The sequence below is a fragment of the Amaranthus tricolor genome, chromosome 11 (assembly GCF_026212465.1).
Source record: "Amaranthus tricolor cultivar Red isolate AtriRed21 chromosome 11, ASM2621246v1, whole genome shotgun sequence".
NCBI lineage: Eukaryota > Viridiplantae > Streptophyta > Magnoliopsida > Caryophyllales > Amaranthaceae > Amaranthus > Amaranthus tricolor.
Genome location: NC_080057.1, coordinates 20,946,661 through 20,965,717, shown reverse-complemented (window position 1 = coordinate 20,965,717; position 19,057 = coordinate 20,946,661). Strand labels below are relative to the sequence as shown.

The following is a 19,057-nucleotide window of genomic DNA, read 5'->3' as shown; positions in this document are numbered from 1 at the left end:
AGCCTACAGAATAGGCTGGGAGCAAATACTTATAAAAGATGAAATTATTAAAAAATAACTATTAGATTAGATTAATCACAGCTGATAAGTAAAATTTTTGATTATTTTCGACAATTTCTCCTAAAAATTAAAATAAAGAAAACATAGATAAAATTATCCAACTCAACAAGTTTTATTAGAATATGCAACAGAGTGTACATACCCATTTAAGTTATTTATTTACTTGTTTCATTTCCCACAAGATATAAGAAACAAAAATAAAATACACTTTTCATATATTCTTATAGAAGTGTATAGTCGTATACATAAGTGTAAGTATATATATTCCCATTTTCAGCCATCTCTATTCCACTTCTCCTAGCAAAGTCGAATCGATGTTTCGAAACTCAACAATTTTTTTGTCGTTTCGCCAAAAAGCAGCAATGCACTCATAAATTGATACAATATATTACGGTTAAAACCCCATGATATCATTATATATATATATATATATATATATATATATATATATATATATATATATATATATATATATATATATATATATATATATATATATATATATATATATATACTCCATCATAAATTTTTCATGAACCAAAAACCATCCAAATAAAAATCCCAATCGGAATTTTCCGATTAGGCCAAAACATTTTGGATGATCTAAGAGAAAAGGTGATAAAAAAAATACATTGCTTTTTGAGTAATCAAAACCCAACATGCTGGCCGGATAAAAATTAGAAAAAGATTGCCTTAAGAAAGGGAAAAAGGTACGACTAGTAATAGTCATACCTAGAAAAAGTAATCGTGATGACATATTATGACTAGTACTGATATGTACGAAATTATAATCAGATCATATCAAAACAAAAAGATGGAGAAAAAGGAGATGGGTGTTTAGTCATCGCCTTCAATGTAAGAGCAAAGAAGCATTGTAGCACATCTTCTAAGGATATAGATTCGAGCGCGTTGCTCTTTAATCAAAGACGAACATTTTCTTGTAAATCCATTCCCTTTTCTCTTAGAAGGAACATAAGAGATGCTCTTAATAAATTGTTGGATTTGAGCCATAATTAAACTTTTTAGTGTCTTTTTGGGCAAAGTGGAAAAAAGGAATTGTATAAAAAAATATATAGAACAAGATATATTTATGTATAAACCTTACTAGATGAAAAATGAAGGCATAGACAATGTGGACATGTGGTGGCTCAAGTTATGAATGAAGTGTATATATATATATATAAGGCTATAAGTTGGCAAGAATTTAAAATTAAGTGTAATTAAGGGGAGGTGAACATACTAATATCGAGATTAGTGGGATTTTTTAAATGTAATTTTCTAGGAGGGGGAGTGAACGTGGGCATGAACTTTAAATACAAATTATATAGAATTACGTATTTTGTTCTGTTTTTTTTATTCTATTTATTTTTTTTGCTGAATATAAATTTAAAAGTCAAATACTTTTTATGTACTGTTTTAATTGCTACATAAGAATTTGCACAACAATTAAAAAATTCAAATACTTTCTTTATTCTGTTTTTGTTGCTACATGAGGATTTGAAGAAAAAAATAATAATATTTTTGTGTTTAAAAATTGTTTTAATGTAGGGGCAAAGTAGATATTTGCGTGATTATATTTTGCCCAAAATAGTAATGCAGTAAGTAATTTGAAATGATTAAATAAGGAAAATGTAGCAAGTGTAATGACACGAAAGAAAAACATAAATGTTGTTGTGAGTTTCTAAAAATTATAAAAAGTTAATATTTGAAAAATATAAATCGAAATGAATCTATTAATATCTCACGTGAATATATATATATATATATATATATATATATATATATATATATATATATATATATATATGTTTTTTCATATAGAATAATAAAAATTCATAGTCAAAGTTTAACTCTAAAATTTATTGATCCTATATTCTTATTTCCTATATAAAAAAAATAAAAAAATAAAAAAGGAAGCAGTATATCGATAGTTACAAAATATTGGAAAGTGTTATTTTAATTATCTTAATGGATTAGTGTAGGCTACTTAGGGGAAGGAAGATTACAAAATTGGCAAAAGGAAACATAAGAAAAGGAAAGATGTTTATACAAAACAAAGCAAAGGTTGAGTTGTAAGGGAACAAAAATTAGACAATGAGATCATTCTTCATTTTTTAGAGGTTTAAGGGCTTGTTTGGTTGGATTCTACCTTCACTTGGCACAAAGTTCTATTAGCTCTCACCCCCTAACACACGTCACACACATCATGGTTACAACTCATTAGAAGGTAATTAAATTTATCAAGTAGAGGTGTTTAATCGAGCAATTGGGTTTGATTTTAGATCTGTTGTTTTGGGCCGGTTTGAAATTGAGTTTTGTGTTCATATTGATTTTTGCAAAATTGTTAATCCATTTTTTATGTCGGATCAAATCAAATTCGGTTATAAAAGTCGAATAAATATCAGAGTATCAAATGTGTTTTGAACACCTCTAGTAAGTAGAATCATGCAAATCTTATTATGAGTCTACCTAGGCTATTGTCCGGATCATTGACTAAAAACTTATTAATATTGTATTGTGTGTGACATACAGATACTTATTTTACAATAAAATGATAGTTGAATTGATTCAATAACATATTAGTATTCTAGATTTGTACCAAGTAAAGTTAAATCACTAATTACTAATTAGTTGGAAAAGGCATATGTCAAGATGTGGAGTTAGTAGTTACGATTAGATAAGATTCTCAATAATAAACACTCAATTTAATTTGATGGAATCTCACTACGTAAAGGAATTGATTTAGAGTTCTATTTTTTTAATGTTTTGCTCATCTTTATATGCAATAGTTGTTTGAAATGTCTACTTTTATTAAAAAGTGAGTTGTTTAATATTTGAGAAAGAAAATATAGTATTATTTTATAAATTTAAAGAGTATATAGTATTATTTAATTTTAATAGTGAATTTTTTTTAAGCTTGTAAATAAGTTATTCCTTCTTCTACTAGTTTATATCATTCATAGTTATTTTTAAAATTTTAACGATAATTTGTATTACATAATTCTTACTTATATTTGTAATTTAATACTTTGACAAACATGATTTTTAGTCCAAATTCACTAGGACTTATTATAAAAATGTACGAGCAAATTGTGTATTAGTTATAAGAGACTGGTTATTTGAAAGTAAAAATATTTTAATATTCAAGGTGTTAGTGTTAATGTTAAAATCTAAAATGTGGTATTAAATATGAAATAATTAAAAATAAGTATTTTAATACGAAAGTAAATATTTTAATTAATTAATTGGATTGATTTAGAAATGTTTCACGTTAAACCGACTTAAATGAAAATTTGGGGCAAAAGTAATGCTTCTAAGAAGACATAGATTCCAATGTCTTGCACTTAATAAATTACAAAAAAAATTTATATTATTTCTCATATCTCAAAAATCTTTCCTTTTTCAAAAAAATAAATTAAATAATTTTCAAGAACATGATGCTTAAAAATATCCGACCTATTAAAATCATATTATCTCAATCCACCTCAGATTCCTAACAAGAGCTTAACTTAAGTAAGCAGCACATGAGTAATAATGTATAATAATAAACAAACTATAAAAGTAAAACCAAAAATAAACTAAAGATTTTATTCATATAACAAATATTGAGAGAATTATTTTTTTTTACTGTATCGGTAGGTCGAAGAAAGAAAAAATAAGCGATAATTAAATGAATAATTTTTTTAAAAAAATAATATTTATTCTCTAACTGACATAAAATATAATTTTTAATTAGCCAAAGATTTTGGATATAGCTAATTAAGATTAGTTTAATCGATATCTTTTGTAATCTTATTCAAAGATTTGGTATACTAGTCTTTCTAATCACTATAGTTTATGATTTTCCACATGACTTCTTGTTGGATGGTCTCAAATGAGACAAACTTAAATCATCATATAGTTTTGTTGCTTGATTTTGCTAATCATAAGGTAACATTTTTTAAATGCATATATCCAAAAAAACAACACTAATTAGCTATTATTCATATAACATATCCTTGGTGACAAATTAATTAGTATTTTTTTGAGTCTTGTGGTTGATAAATTTTTTTGCTCAATAACGAGTTTTGTTTTTTCAATTTATTATTTTTTTTATTTTTTGATTCGGGTTTAGGTTAGAGAATAATGATAAGAGGTGAGGGGAAATTTTATTAAAATTCTTTATATTTTTTGGATTATATGAATTATAGTAAAATGACTTATTAAATTATGAGTGTTTGATTATTTATATCTTGAATTATTCATAGCTAAAAAATTAAAAAGATATTATAAAAGTATGCAAATAATCGATTCGAACAAAATTTCACTTAACTATATTTTGAATTTCACATTAGTCGTAATATATAAAATAAACTTAAATAATGTATAATGTCAAATATACTAATCGGAACGGAGGTAGTAGGTTTTAAATTTTTTAACATTGCTCCTTTGTCTCCTTGAATAAGCATAAAAGAGAAAGTAGAATGTTTTTTAGAAAAAAGGTAGACATTTGATAACAAGCTAATGTAGTGTTTGGGAACAAGTTTTTCATTTCAAATTATGAATTTTAATTATGATATCATAAATAAAGAATTTGAGAATGACAAGGTTTGAGTAGTCATTCTCAAATTCTCAACTTTAACTACTTTATAAACAAGGGTGGAATTTGATTCAAATTCAAATTAAAAAATTTTTTATTTGCTAAACAATAAATTTAAGTCAATTCCAAATTTTCAAATGAAACCATTACTCTCAAACATGACATTAGAAATTAAACTGTATGAATAATATTAAAAAGAATTAGAAATCATGAATAAGGTTGAAAGAAAATGATACATTATTAAGGTAAGTGAGACGAAAAACCCAAAATAAAAAATGATACTAAATAAAAAAAATAGATGGAGTGTTATGAGTTGGTGAAATCTTTTGAGTTTTTGAGCATTCATTAGTCAATTGACTCATTGATATCTCCAAAGATGCAATATTTACTTGTTTGTTAAAGTTCTAATCATATAATCATGGGTATGGTTGCTCTGATTCACTAATGATTTGATCACATCATCAAATCAGTGAACAAACTCAGCTGATCTTTTTCCTAAGAAATATGCTTTCAATTCACTAAGAGACTTGTCACTCATACCTTTTATTTTTGTTGGTCTTTATTTTGCTACAAATCTTCTTTATAAAAATGTTCCATCATTTTCTTGCATTTTTGCTCTCACATTTAACTCCTCATAATTACTTCTATTACTCTTTTTCTTTCTTAAACTTGTTCTCATTCTTATTTTGGATTGCTCTATTAATTGTTCACCTAGAAAATCTTTTTATTTATATTATAAATTTTAAATATAATTAACTTTGTTTATTCTCATTTTTATTAATACTTATAGTCCCAACATATTTTTCAGTAATTTTATTTAAAAATTTATACTTCATGGTTTCCATTTTTTTTCCTTAACTCTATTTTAATATGTTTATAATGCTTCTGGTCTCAATTTTTTCGCCATTAAATTTATTATTCTATAAAATAATATATTCACCATTTAAAATATTATATTTTTCGCCATTAAATTTATTAACATTAACTTTAAGTAATGGAGGAGTATCATTTATACAATTTAAATAGTCCCACTATTTGTTAATCTTTGTATAATATACAACTGTGACAATTTGTTAGACGGAGGGAGTAATCGGCTGATGACTGTCTACTTGTGTGGCTGCACATTAATCCTGTGCTGATCTAATGCACAAATGCACAATCTCCCACTACCTGATCTTGGGTAAATACCGTTAAAGTTGAATACATTAAAACCACAAATTTGATGACTTTGATTAGAGTTAAAGGTTAAAAGGACTACCATGATCTTCTTTTTAACACCAAAATCCCAAGATTCAGTGAATTCAAATGTTAAGAATGTGAGATGATCTGCATCAGCCATCAGTTATGGCGTCCACTCGAGATTGAAGATTAATTGAGACCGCCCTTTTCCTCTTGGTTTTTATCCTTAAGACTTAAGTTGGTTAGATTTTGTTGAAATTACAAGCTTGGAAACAGATTTTGTGGATTAACGAGGTACATGCATGTTAAGTTAGATTGGAAGGAAAGCTTTTAATTAATTATAATATATACACACCATCTTTAATTCATCAATATGGGATAAACTATCTCAAAACCCTTTCATATGCGATCCCCGTCAAGTTCGCACTGAATCTTTAATTCATGGTTCTGACCTACCATTTTAATATTTGATCGAACCATCGGCTCGAATACAAGAAGAATTATATTGATACAGCCACACCATGCTCTTTATTTCAGGTGTGATTCTGAACATGTGCAAGGTGTCCAATCATATAAAGCCCCATAAATTAAGGGAGTCTCAAATATAATTACTTATTTTTAGGCTCTAAAATTACGATAAAATATAGATATAAAATAAATTAGACTTTTAAAATTAGTGTGTTTTTTCACTCTGCTTTTAGATTTCATTCATTTTCATTTAGGATCAATCATCTTCCTTTGATTTTTTGATTGGTCCCAATGCAATGTATCATGTATGTCAATGATTTGTAATTGTACGGCTACGCTCAAGAGTTTAAACCAAGAAAAGAGAAGTTCTCGTATTACTCCTTTCATAAATCATAAAGATAGTGCAATAAGCTTATGATAGGTGATATGAGTTGTTAATGCTTCAATAAATAGCTACTTAATTACAGATTGGAACTGGATCGTGTAAAAATACGATAATAATTACAATTATAGTTACCATAACAGCGTAAAAAATATTGATTTGCCTTTTTTTAAAACCTTTACAAGGTGATTGATATGATACGATCTTGTTTTTGTTTACACTATAATAGGAAGTGCACTTAAACAGGTCATGCTACGCCATGGAGATGCCAACCCAAAGGAGGATTAAAAAAATAGGCCTAAGCAACCCAAACAAAGAGAAGAGATAACCAATGTATAAACATAGAGGATATTTACTAATTAAATCAATTGGTAGTGGTAGAAATTAAATATAAGTTTATAAAGTGCTATATCCTTTTCTCATTCTCTGATGTGGGATAATTCATATGTGGATAATAATACACATTTAAACACTCCCCTCGCATGATGTGATGTCAGTGTCCTTAAAATTTTAGCTCACTTTATGGGTTAAATATCGACCCCTTAGCTAGAATTTTAAATATAATTCTAAACAATTCGAACAAGAAGTAGAAGAAATAACTCACATACAAACACGCCTTACTAATAAAATCAAATGGTAATTGTAAGAGTTACTTATCAAATTTTAAAAAGTGGTACATCCTTTCATGTGGATAATAATAAACACTTTAACATATTTATTAACCATCGTAAGTCGTAATCATCCTAACCGAGCCAACACTATATAGCTCTTGGTAACTCTAGTTACAAATTTTTTTTGTTTAAAAAAAAATAATAATAATAATTAAACAATAAAGGGAAATGTATTGGTATAAATTGGTATTATGTTGATTCTTACATTTCAATGGACAAAGTTGATGCTTACATTTGAATCAAGTTAACTGGAGCAGATACATGATTCCCTAGAAGTAAGCTATACATATTTCTATCAGAACATAAATTTAATTGATATATCATTACAAATAAATCTTTTTTCTGGAGAATTTATACATCAAGAACTTGAAGAACACCAGTATGCAACCCCCATAATTTTGTTTACAGCTGATCATTATTCGATGACTGATCAGATTCCCAATCCAGATCCCGAATGAAAATCGATGGCAGATGAAGCAATCCGGGGTTATACATTGCCTGTCGCCGCCAATTCTCTTTGTGCTCGAGAACTCAGCAGATCATAATCCTGCATATAATTATAAAATATGAACTAGTTATTTAAACTACTTAACTTTTATACAACTAACCTTGACAATCTGTAAAATAAGTTTATAGGAACTTTCGAGATTTATATTAACTTGAAAAAATTTAAAGACGATTCGTCAACAGAACTTGTTAACTAAAACGATAAAAATTTCAAAGCTATCATTACAAGTAGATCAAGGTAGGTTTCGGGTTGAGTCACTTTCGCTTGGGTTATTTTTTGTTCGAATTGAAATTCGATCGGGTCAAAAAAATCATTAAAATGTTTTCAAAAAAGACCTAAACTTTTTTTTTTTATAAAAAAAATAAATCATCATCATACTCAGTATATCCCGCTCATAGGAACTATCATCATACCTCAGTAGTCAAAAACATATAAATAAATAAAATACATATAAATATATAAACATAACTAGGTAAAAACAAATAAAAGCATCAACAAAGAAAAAAGAAATACAAAAACAGACTAGAAAGATAGTGGGTCCTGACTCCCGAAAAAAAACTAATGACGTGGAACAAGAAAAGTTGACAAAATTAGGTAAACAAAGTCAAAACGGTTGGATTTGAGCTACGGTGGGTTTGAGTCATTTTTTGGTTACGGGTCATATTTTCTGAATTATAACCCACTGATTTCCGGTCGATTTTGGGTCAATTTCGGATCGAATCAAAATACGAAAAGTCTAATCAGCATACCCGCGGTGTTCCATCAAGCTTTGATTACCTGTACAATAGCCTGAGCACAAAGCTTCCCAGATAAAACAGCACCTTCCATTGAAGCCAAATATTTTTGTTTTGTGTAATCACCAGCTAAATAGAAACCCTCTATTGGTGATCTTTGCAGCGGCCGACAAGGCTCACAATCCGGTACTGTCTTATAAACCGACCTATAAAAGAGCCCGCGGGTACAACATTAATGCTGTTTCTAGAGGTAGCATGAAATATCCAATTCTAATTTCACAAGTTTATCGATCACCTTGGAGTTTTGACGACATGATATTTAAGGATCTTGGCCTTGCTCCCATCAGCAGCGATTTCATCCGGGAAAAGCTTGGCGAGCTCTTGCATTGTTGCCTCGATAATATCAGTGTCGCTTCGTGAAATCCATTCCTCCGCGGGTGCAAAAACAAGTTCCAGCATGGATCTATTTGGATCCTTATATTCCTGTAAATGATCATAAGAATGGAAGAAATAGCATATATCCGACGCACACATGAAGGGGCTTGGGAGTATAGATGTAATGAATTTCTCAAGAAAAATTGTGAAAAAAATGTTGAATATCTTAAGTAAAATTGTTATGGCCCTTCAATTTTATTTCTTTTTTTTGTTTTTTCGAATTTTAATAATCAATTTTGAGGACCCTCATAGCTAAAATCCCGTTGCTCGCAGAAATGGAAGGAGTAACTGGGAGTGGCTAACATTCGAAATTATATGCGCGAAAAAGAGACAAGCGGAGAACAAGAACATATAAGCCGGAAATAAAAAAAAATGGGAATATGCTCACCTTGCATGTCTCCGACATATCAGCGTAGACACTCAAAAGAGGACTCCTGAGATAACAAAGACGAACAAATTAAAGAAGTCCAAGATATGTGCAAATTCATGAAGTGGATGAAAAGGATGATAAATTGTAACCACCTCTAGTAGGCCATAGCTATTAATAATGGGGTTTAGGAAATAATTTAGATAGAAGAATTTTAAAGATCCATTCTTGTATGGTTTCTACATTTAATCCTAGGGATTGAAGTCATTGAATCAGTAACATACATATATCCATAGGATCTGTATAAGTGAAAAGGGGATCAGAAATGGTAGCCAATGTGTGCATCTGCAAATGTTTTGTCTCTACCATAGTGAAAAAAACGCATTTTGGGCCGTTACATGGAATATCTAAAGATTTGGTTTCAAAAAAAGAAACAATATTTCTCACAATGTAAAAGTATAAAAAAACGCGTTTTGGGCCGTTACATGGAATATCTCATGCTTTTAGCCAGTATTTAGTGTTATCATAACCGCATCATCATGTCGTTACCGCAATTGCAACGTTAACGCATTTTTGCACTTTGGTTCCTACCAAAGGTACTTCCTCCATCTCAGCACAAGTGTCCGATTTTCATATTGGATCAGATCACCACAAGTGACCCATTTCTATATTTAGAAAGTTATTTGTGGTTTTCATTTGTTTGAGCCCCACAAGATTCCCTAACAGTAATTTCTATCCACCAACTTACACGTTCCTAAAATTTGTGCTAAAGTAAAGGGAACACTTGTACTGAGATGGAGCGGTAAATATTAACACTCTCATTCTTATATGATGTGTGTTTGTAAAGGTTTAGGCATTGAGGTAAGCCTAAGTTGAGAGTGAAAAGCCATATACAACTTTAAGAAAAAGGACATGAAAGTGAAACAATAAAGCGAATGTTAACAAATATGTTAACTTTTGAAGAAATTCAAGGCACAATCGACTCGCAATTGAATCACATAAAATGTTTCTCTTCATTACCAAAACTTGCATTCTTCATCTATTCAAGACGGTAATTAAAAGACTTATTTCCCAATGGAAAGAAAACTTTCACTTAAACTTTCACCTTCTTAAAAGGAATCTTAGTTTAAACTTCATAGATGATGATTATCGGCATATCGCTCCTTCTCCAATGTTCATATTATTTATTATGCAACTCTTGTCAAATGTTCATCAAATTCGACTACAACCGAAAAGGAAGAATTGAAATAAGTGTTGAAGTGTAAAAGGGAAGGGGAAGAACGAGATTATTTGAGAGCTATGAAAGAGAAATAGGATGATAAAAGAAACGAAACACAACCTGCTGAAAAGTAGATGGTCATATGTATTCTTTAATTTTCTGTCAAACCTGCATGAAGCATTATTATACCATTAGCCCTGGTTGGACAAGATTATCTGATATTTCTATTTATAAGCAAAAGATCAGTAATCGAGAATTCATAGCGCACACAGGTTTTCAGCAGTTAAACACGGAGAAAGTTTATACAAGAAAAAAACATCAAACAGATTGAATATGGGCAGACGCATTAAAATAATCCACATTTTATCGTTCTATGTTGCAGCGGATAGTATTTTTCCTGGGACGGAAAATAGGCAGACAGAAAGTTGGTGCAAACGTAATCGAAAGAAATTTACAAAATGCAACAGCCAGTAGCTAGTACTTATTGTGGAACATAATGTCAAAACCAAAAGCAGTTGATAAAGGTATAAAATCTAAGGAGTAAATTTAATATAGAATGAAGAATTAACTAACCATATGTGAACATTAATCACAGGAACGCCCACTAATTTTTCAAGCTTTTTGAAGTATGAGATTTCCTTCCAAGTATCAGGTAGTAACAGCTTCAAGATGTCAACTGACAATGAAATTCAAAAATTATATCAGACACAGTGTCACATGATTCGCTAATCTCCCTGCGCAATCGAAAATTGAAAAAAGCGAATTATGGTCGGTCTTGGCCATTTTTCAACAATTTTGAGCAAATTCTAAATTCAAAAGGCGTATTAGCTAGCGAACTATGTTACACTGATCAGATAACACAATATAATAAATCCACTTAAAAAGCTATACTATCTATGCAAAAGGTGCTACTTTTCACCGAATTCTGCCGAGTGATCTCTCTACCTTGGCAAGGATATGGTCCTAACTCATAAGCGACAATTTAGTTACAAATCCTAGATCCACAACCACTCAAATAATGTCACTTGTCGAGTATTTAAACAACTCATTTACCAGTTGAAGTTGAAGTAAGTGAAGATAACTTGGTTGGTCAAGCAGAAACAATGTTACAAAAGTGAATTACAAGGCTAAGATCGGTAGTAGAATGCTTTTGTTGAATATGAAAATAAAATGCAATATCTTGCATACTGATATGCAATTAATTAGAAGAAAGTAATAAAGAATTAAAAGATTTACCGAGGTTCGCCCAACTTGGGCTACATCCTCCTTGGTGGCCTTCTTAGGTTGATTAATAACCAAACTTGTAGTTCTTGAACACAAGAACTCGTAACAGGAAGAATTACAATAGAGAACGAGAGCTTACTAGTATTGATGTCATGGTTTGTTTGAGGATTTCTTGTTGACTACTAAGTTCCAATATTTTGTGGTAAAAAATCTGAAGACTAATGGGTTTTAATAATACTAATCAACCGTAAGCATTAGGGTTTAATTAGAATTCTAGATAGAATCAGTAAGCCACGCTGTGCTTGCTTGTCAGAGCACTAGCACTCCTGTAGCTTGTGTTTGAACAGCTCATTATGCTCGCCTCGACGAGATGCTGCTCCCCCAAGCCCTACAGTGCTACCCAGGATTGCTTGCCCGAGCAGGCTTTCAACTGGGCTTTGCTTTCATTGCAAGCTGCTCCATGCTCATGGGTTCCTTAACCCATCATCTTCGTACTTGCTTGCCCAAGCAAGTCCAACATCAACCTCAAACATCGACTCATGCTTTGACTTAAGAACATATTCAACAGACCAAATTATATGTAGTGTAAATCTGTAAATAAGTATGCAAAATTTTACCAAGGAAAACAAATAGAGGATCAATAATGAAACAATTGTCACTCCGCAATTGATTTGACTCTTAAGCCTATTTCAAAACCTATCCCTTTTTGAAATATTTTCCTTAATTGTATATCCCTATGTACACCATAGAGTCAAAACAAGGTCGCATCGCATCGTATCGGCTGCGTTTTAAAGGTTGTCAAAATAAATGAAACGACATTTCTCGCGTTGTAAAGGTTTTGAAAAACCATGTTTTTGGTCATTTCAAAGGATATCTTATGGTTTCGACCGACATTTAGGCGCTATGATAATCGCATCACTCCCGTTACTGTGATTGCGTCCGTTACCGCATTTTTACACTATTATCTACACTATATAATCATTGTTATAACACTTTGGCTCAAAGCTTGACCTATTGTTACCCATTACAAACATAAGTATTCTATTTAAATAATAACATTAACAAATTTGGAAACACAAGTACTTTGCACAAGATCAAAACTAGTTAAGCTATCCGATGTGTCCATTTCTGTAATGTAATCTTCATTTTCTTTACTCTAGCTTTTACGGAGTCTAATAGAGAACTAATGGTAAAAAAAAATAAAAAAATAAAAAAAAAAGAAGAAAACCTGGGGTGGCAAAAACATAGGCATCTCCTCGTATTTCCCTCCCGTTATTTAGCAAAAAACTCTCCACGCTTCCACTCTGATCCAACTCAATCTTTTGTATACGAGAGTTTAGTTGAACTTCACCACCTAGTGACTCAATGTGCTTAACAATAGGCATGCAAAGCCTCTCTGGAGGGTTTCCGTCTAGAAAGGCCATCTTAGAACCATGTTTCTCCTGTTGATATACATTACCCAAGGTCAGTTTATGGAACACAACACGATCATTTTATAACCCAATTTACTTGAAAATAGTCACAAAAACAAGCAGTAAGACGTGTTGTACTTTCTCTAGCTTTTAATAGTTGCTTCATATTTGCTTTTCACACTATCCAATACACAATTTTAATCCTTAATATCTTTAATTTCATATGATAAAAAAATTCTAAAATGTTAATAATATGAAAATATGCATAAGACGAATCAATAAGATCTCATTTGACTATTTACATTACATATAGAGAAGTATATGTCAAGTAAGATCAATTGATGAACAGTAGTTGCTATAGTGACTGTAACAAATATTAGAGACTTGAGGTCGTACAAAACAAAAAATTTAAAGCAGAACTTGAAAGGCACTCATGCCTGTAGGAATCGGTTTAGAGCAATCAAGATGCACTGCATTGAAAGTTCATCGGGATTTATGAAGTTCAGTGCCTTTGACATGGCAATAAATACTTCATCAGTTACACGATCGGGTACTCCCTGCATTAATGCGCAAACAGAATTTCAGCATTGAAGTGCCAACAAAGTCAAAGTTTACAGCTAGAATCATCATAATCAACAGAATCAGAAGATATTAACAAAATGAGGAAAATCTGAAACGAAAGTCTGCTCCTACTTGCTTTCTCATCCACTCTTGGACACTCAAACTATCTTGTGCCTCAACATATGACTGTCCGCCAGCCATAGCAGGCAACAAGCCAATGGCAAACTTGATTTTTTCTGGCCAGGTTAGCATTTCATTATTCCTTAGGATTGCCCATATGCCTGCCAAACACAATCAAAAAGCATCAAAGATATAAATCAGCCCGACTCATCAGGATTTAGGAGTACCAAACAGACCAAGATGCAGATTATTTTCATGTTAGAACATTAAAAAAGTTCAGTGATATTACAAGCTTCTAAAGCCGGATAATACGGATAAAAATGAAAGTTTTTGTTCATTTCTGGGTATCCACAGGACATGAGATATGATGCAGCCATGCAGGTACCTATTTCATCACATAAACACTAAAGTAGTACTCCGCAGTCCCCCTGAGATTGCTCCTCGGGCGGATGGTACAATGATTAAGAAAAGTGGGTGAGTGGGTATTTTAGTGAGGTGTTGTAAGTGGGGCCATGTCCTTTAGCATGGATACTTATAGCTTTTAATGTAGGGAAGAGAAATAAATTGTAGGTTATAGCAAGTATTATAGGTGGAATCACGTCCAAAAATAATAATGGGCAAATTCAATTGAACGGACTAACATAGTATATGGGGCAAAATCAGGGGGACGGAAGGAGTATTTTACAAGGTAATGCATTGCATCAAGTAATTTGGCAGCCAACGAAAACCATCACCGATATACTAACCATTTAATGGTGCAGGCAGGACTTCAGGAAAATCAAAGCGACTGAATTCACCGGGTTTGCTAGGCATTGCAAAAATCATAGAGTGCTCCTTCCATTGCAATCGGTCATTTATACCAAGTTCTCCAAATAGATTTTGGATATTTGGATATGCCCCAACTTCAAGAAAATATGAAGATGTTTAGTACATCGGACTGATAAATATGCAGTGAATTTTTCCAATAAACTTGACTAGAGTGCACATAATAAGTACACGGGTAACTACCCAACTAAGCAGAAAATTAAAAAATCACTCACAGAATATATGTAGCCCAGTCTCATACCAGTCACCATCCTCATCCTTCCACGCTGCAACCTGTGGAGCAAGAATTGTAAGCACAAGAAAAAATACCAAGAAACTTTGCACAACAATATTTCTCTTGGCACTAGCCAACCCTAGGTTTTTAGGGGCCCAGGGCGAAAGATTATTTATGGGCCCCTAAACTATTGTATATATATAGAAAAGTTCGAACGTTAGCACTAGTTGAAAACTAAAATTTTTGGGGGGCCCTAGGCATAGGCAAGGCTTGCACTTGCTTAGGGCGGGCACATATTATCATACTAACACAAATTCTTCTTCCTACCTCATCTTCATATTAGCCCAAGATTCATCATACTGTGATGACTGACGAGAATATAATTAACCTATTTATTTTCATTACTATAACTGTAAACTCAGATTTACGCAGGATGAATAACTATAATAACTGAAAGTAGTCAGGAACCTCAAGAAAATCCCAACAAATGAAGATAAAGAAACAGGATCATACAGCATGTTCAGAAGTAATGTTTTTGGATGACAAAATCTCACCTTGATAAAAAAAACTTCATATATGTTAATGCACCCAGTTTTAAACATGTTTCTCAAATATAATTATACAGCCGAACAGAGGGAGAAAAAAGTTCAAAAATTATCTGATAATCTGAAATAAACTAATTAGAGAGTAAGCACAATGGAGTTGTTTCATAAGACACAAGAAAAGTATAGCACACACCTTTCCTCCTAAAACATCTCGTGCTTCCAGCAATATGGGTTTATGACCTGCATCAGCTAAATACTTTGCTGTGGATAGACCAGCCAAACCTGTAAATAAAATAAAGTATGAGAAGTCGGTTCTCACATTCATATTTGAAGATATAAATATTTTGAATCTATTTCTAAATATATGTCCATACGATGGTTTATTTAATTATTTATGTTGTTGCTCCTCTTAGACATGACCCGCCCCGCCCCGACCCATTTAAATTTTGACCCGACCCGGCCCGTTGAACACCTCTACTCCTCTATATTAATGATGAGCTCTTGAACAAGATGTCTTATAAAATAACATACTAACATACATAACCGAAAGATTCGTTAACAATGAAAACTTCTCTCCCCCATCCAACATGTTGGTGTCACATTCTGTGAACAAAGACAATTGATTTACTGATAATCGCCTTCTTCCTTTTTCTCACAATTTACATTCTAAGAAAGGCACCTTTTCAGAATTTCTTCTAGATGTATACTATCGTGCCCCTTGACATCCATTGCACAACTCATCAAAGAACTCCTTCCATTTATCGTATATCTATTCATCTTGGAGAATATTATTTTGTTATTTATCCAAGACACACTTCATAATTCATTCAACTAGTATCTTTTATAATCATTTGTCTCCTTTAGGCTATCCTACAAAGATCATTATCCTCTTCTCTTGAGTCAGCTTATTGAATATCTCTTAGTATACTTTTACCTTTGTCTCACATATCGCTTCTTTCGTCTTGGTTTTAACTTCCTCATATTTTGCTATATTCTCCTCACTCCTAGATTTTCCTAAAGCTAGATATCATTCTTTTTTTTCTTATTCCTTTACTTCCTGATTCCCCTATATTGTGTTCTTTTTCACTTCATACCACAATCCGCTTATCCTTGAATTCCCCTAGTTGTGCAAGTGATAACATTCTTCATCTTTGTCCAAGTTGGGTTTGGATCTTCCTCATTTGTCTAATCAAAAGAAAAATTAGTATCCTCTTATTTTGGGTTCTATCATTTGATTTTTCTTTGTCCTTGAAGTTTATTCTTGCACGAGGCTGATCACATATGAAGATCTAGGACTACATGTTGATGATGGATGGCTACATGTTCGCCAGTATACAAAATTTTCTTAATGTTAGGGATAATTTGCATCAACTCATCTGAGAAATATCTTTTGATTGCTTCCTTTGCTTTTCATATTACCTAAAAATAAGACTTTGACATTGTTGGTGTTGCTTCCTTTGCCTTCATTGAGGCGCATATGCACAACCATTAATATTTCTCTTCCATTCATAGTTCATGTTCTAATCATTTATCTACACACCTCTACAAAGTCAAAGGCTAACTACTCACCCATCATGATACCAAGTTTGTTTCTCTTTTTAGTTTGCATGTATACAATAATGTTCATAATTTCTTATTTGTTTTGAATGGCATGGTCTCTCCATTAATCCACATGGTCTCTTACATAAAGTCCATCTTAAGTTTTTCCATTCTATCTACCAACTCCAATCACTTCCCTAATAGAGTTTCAATATTCCAAAATGTTAATCTTCACATAGATCTATTTGTTTGGCGCTTATCCCTAAAACCAAATACTTTTTGCTCATATGATGAAATGTGACACATCACTTTTGAGTGATGACCTAACAACTTGTACATACTTAATGGGCCGAGAGGTGTAGTAAAGTCTTATTGACACCACATTCAGACAATATGGTGCCCTTCTTGATGTCCGATTAACCCTTGCATACTTTTCACTACACCTAGGTCTAGAAAGGGCATGGCGTCGTTGAATAGGGGATGAATTTGGCCCATGGCATAAGATATGACAATGTTGTACGATAGCCATCACTAACAATCTAACATTCGGCAACCCTACTACGTTACCTAGGTGTGGAACGGACAATGAGGCACTCGGAAAAGCGATCAAGCAAACTCATACACCAATTTTCTACAAAAGCTTAGGAAATTCCAAGCAATCTTCTCATCCACATATGTATCCTTCACCACCCCTTAAGGAAGTATACTACATTAGTTATATGGCAATCTAGACATCATACAATATCCGTCATAATTCATGACCAAAAAAGACACCTATGAGTAGCTTTCCATTATCTTTTGGCTTTTCAACCCATATTTTTTCTCTAATAAACGGTCAACAGCCAACAACTGATTTTTTTTAAACATCTCAATTGACTCAAATAATTATCAATTTGGCTTCTACTTTACCCAAAGCTACTGAAAATCAAGAACAGCATCCAATTTGGCAAAGCAAAAAGCAAGACAAAAAGACCCTAATGAACAGAATAAGTAAAAAGCCCTTCCACTCACCTGCTCCGGCGATTACAACTTCTAATGGCTTCTGAGGACGAGGCGAATTCCGAAAAGTAGAAGATAAGTAGGCGGCTTCCAAGAAATTGGATGTACTTTCAAGCTCTGGCCTAGGATAATCTATACAAACAACCTGCATCATACAAAAAAACAAATTATTCATTTAAAAAAAAGAATCAATCTTTATCATTTAACCCTTCCCAGAAATCAAATCATCAAAAAAAAAAAAAAGAAAACCTTTAAAGGGCAGTGCCCATTTCTTTGCTTTCCACCATAAACTTTACTAACACTGAAATTTCTCACAGAATGACCCAAAAAATCACTTCCAATAGATGAAACTGAAGTGGGGTTATTTGATTTTCCTAAAAGAACATATCTTGATGTGGATTGAGTAGCACAAGCATATCCAAAATGACTCATTTTTTACCACCACCACCCCCACAAAGTTTGTTCTTCAATCAAAATTTTTGATTTTTGGGTTTGAAAGAGTTTGGAAAATGAAATTGTTTTGGATATTGATTGATGAGAGGGCATGTGAAACTGAAAGAACAAGAAAAATGGACCAAATTGTTGGAATTTAGCAGTAAATGAATTGCTTTATCATGTTGTTTTGTTGTTGGTGGCTAAAAGAGATAAAGAGAGTAAAAATAGGAAATGGTGTGTGTGTTTGTGAGTGTCCTCAGGCCACACATGTTGCTATTGGCTACTTGGCTTAGCGCCTTTGAGAAAGTTTTAAGTTACTAGTTGACTACACATTCAACTTCGATAACAATTTTCGAGTTATACCTTATAATAACATAGTTCAGATTTTTATTACTTTCACCCAAACCCAATTGAAGAGTGTTCATCATTTTATAGTATTTTACATATTAAGATTATTATATGAGAGAAAAATATAGATATATGGGATTTTATTTTATTTGTCTCATCGCATATTTTCATGATATTAGAATCATATTTTTTAAATTTTTAGTTGTGTATAACTCTAGATAAAAGTAATCCGA

General features: G+C 31.8%; 1 protein-coding gene across 1 annotated transcript; it reads right to left on the bottom strand.

Moving 5' to 3' along the window:
• Nucleotides 1-7,490: 7,490 nt before the first annotated feature.
• Nucleotides 7,491-18,805, bottom strand: LOC130827296 (15-cis-phytoene desaturase, chloroplastic/chromoplastic). The gene is made up of 14 exons (XM_057692967.1): nucleotides 18,291-18,805; nucleotides 18,054-18,186; nucleotides 15,697-15,785; nucleotides 14,960-15,017; nucleotides 14,666-14,821; nucleotides 13,932-14,080; nucleotides 13,676-13,795; nucleotides 13,055-13,268; nucleotides 11,176-11,278; nucleotides 10,723-10,770; nucleotides 9,405-9,450; nucleotides 8,877-9,064; nucleotides 8,625-8,787; nucleotides 7,491-7,886 (listed from the first exon to the last, which is right to left on the bottom strand). Exons 1-14 carry the CDS (start codon nucleotides 18,471-18,473, stop codon nucleotides 7,827-7,829), a joined length of 1,710 nt encoding a protein of 569 aa, XP_057548950.1. The 5' UTR covers nucleotides 18,474-18,805; the 3' UTR covers nucleotides 7,491-7,826.
• Nucleotides 18,806-19,057: the final 252 nt, after the last annotated feature.

What these genes read in the sequence shown, in the direction of transcription:
- LOC130827296 (XM_057692967.1), bottom strand. Translation starts at nt 18,473, where the DNA reads ATGAGTCATTTTGGATATGCTTGTGCTACTCAATCCACATCAAGATAT. An exon ending in AAGAGTGGATGAGAAAGCAA is followed by an intron (nt 13,796 to 13,931) that starts GTAGGAGCAGAC and finishes GCATTAATGCAG; the next exon opens with GGAGTACCCGATCGTGTAAC. An exon ending in GTGCTCAGGCTATTGTACAG is followed by an intron (nt 7,887 to 8,624) that starts GTAATCAAAGCT and finishes AATTATATGCAG; the next exon opens with GATTATGATCTGCTGAGTTC.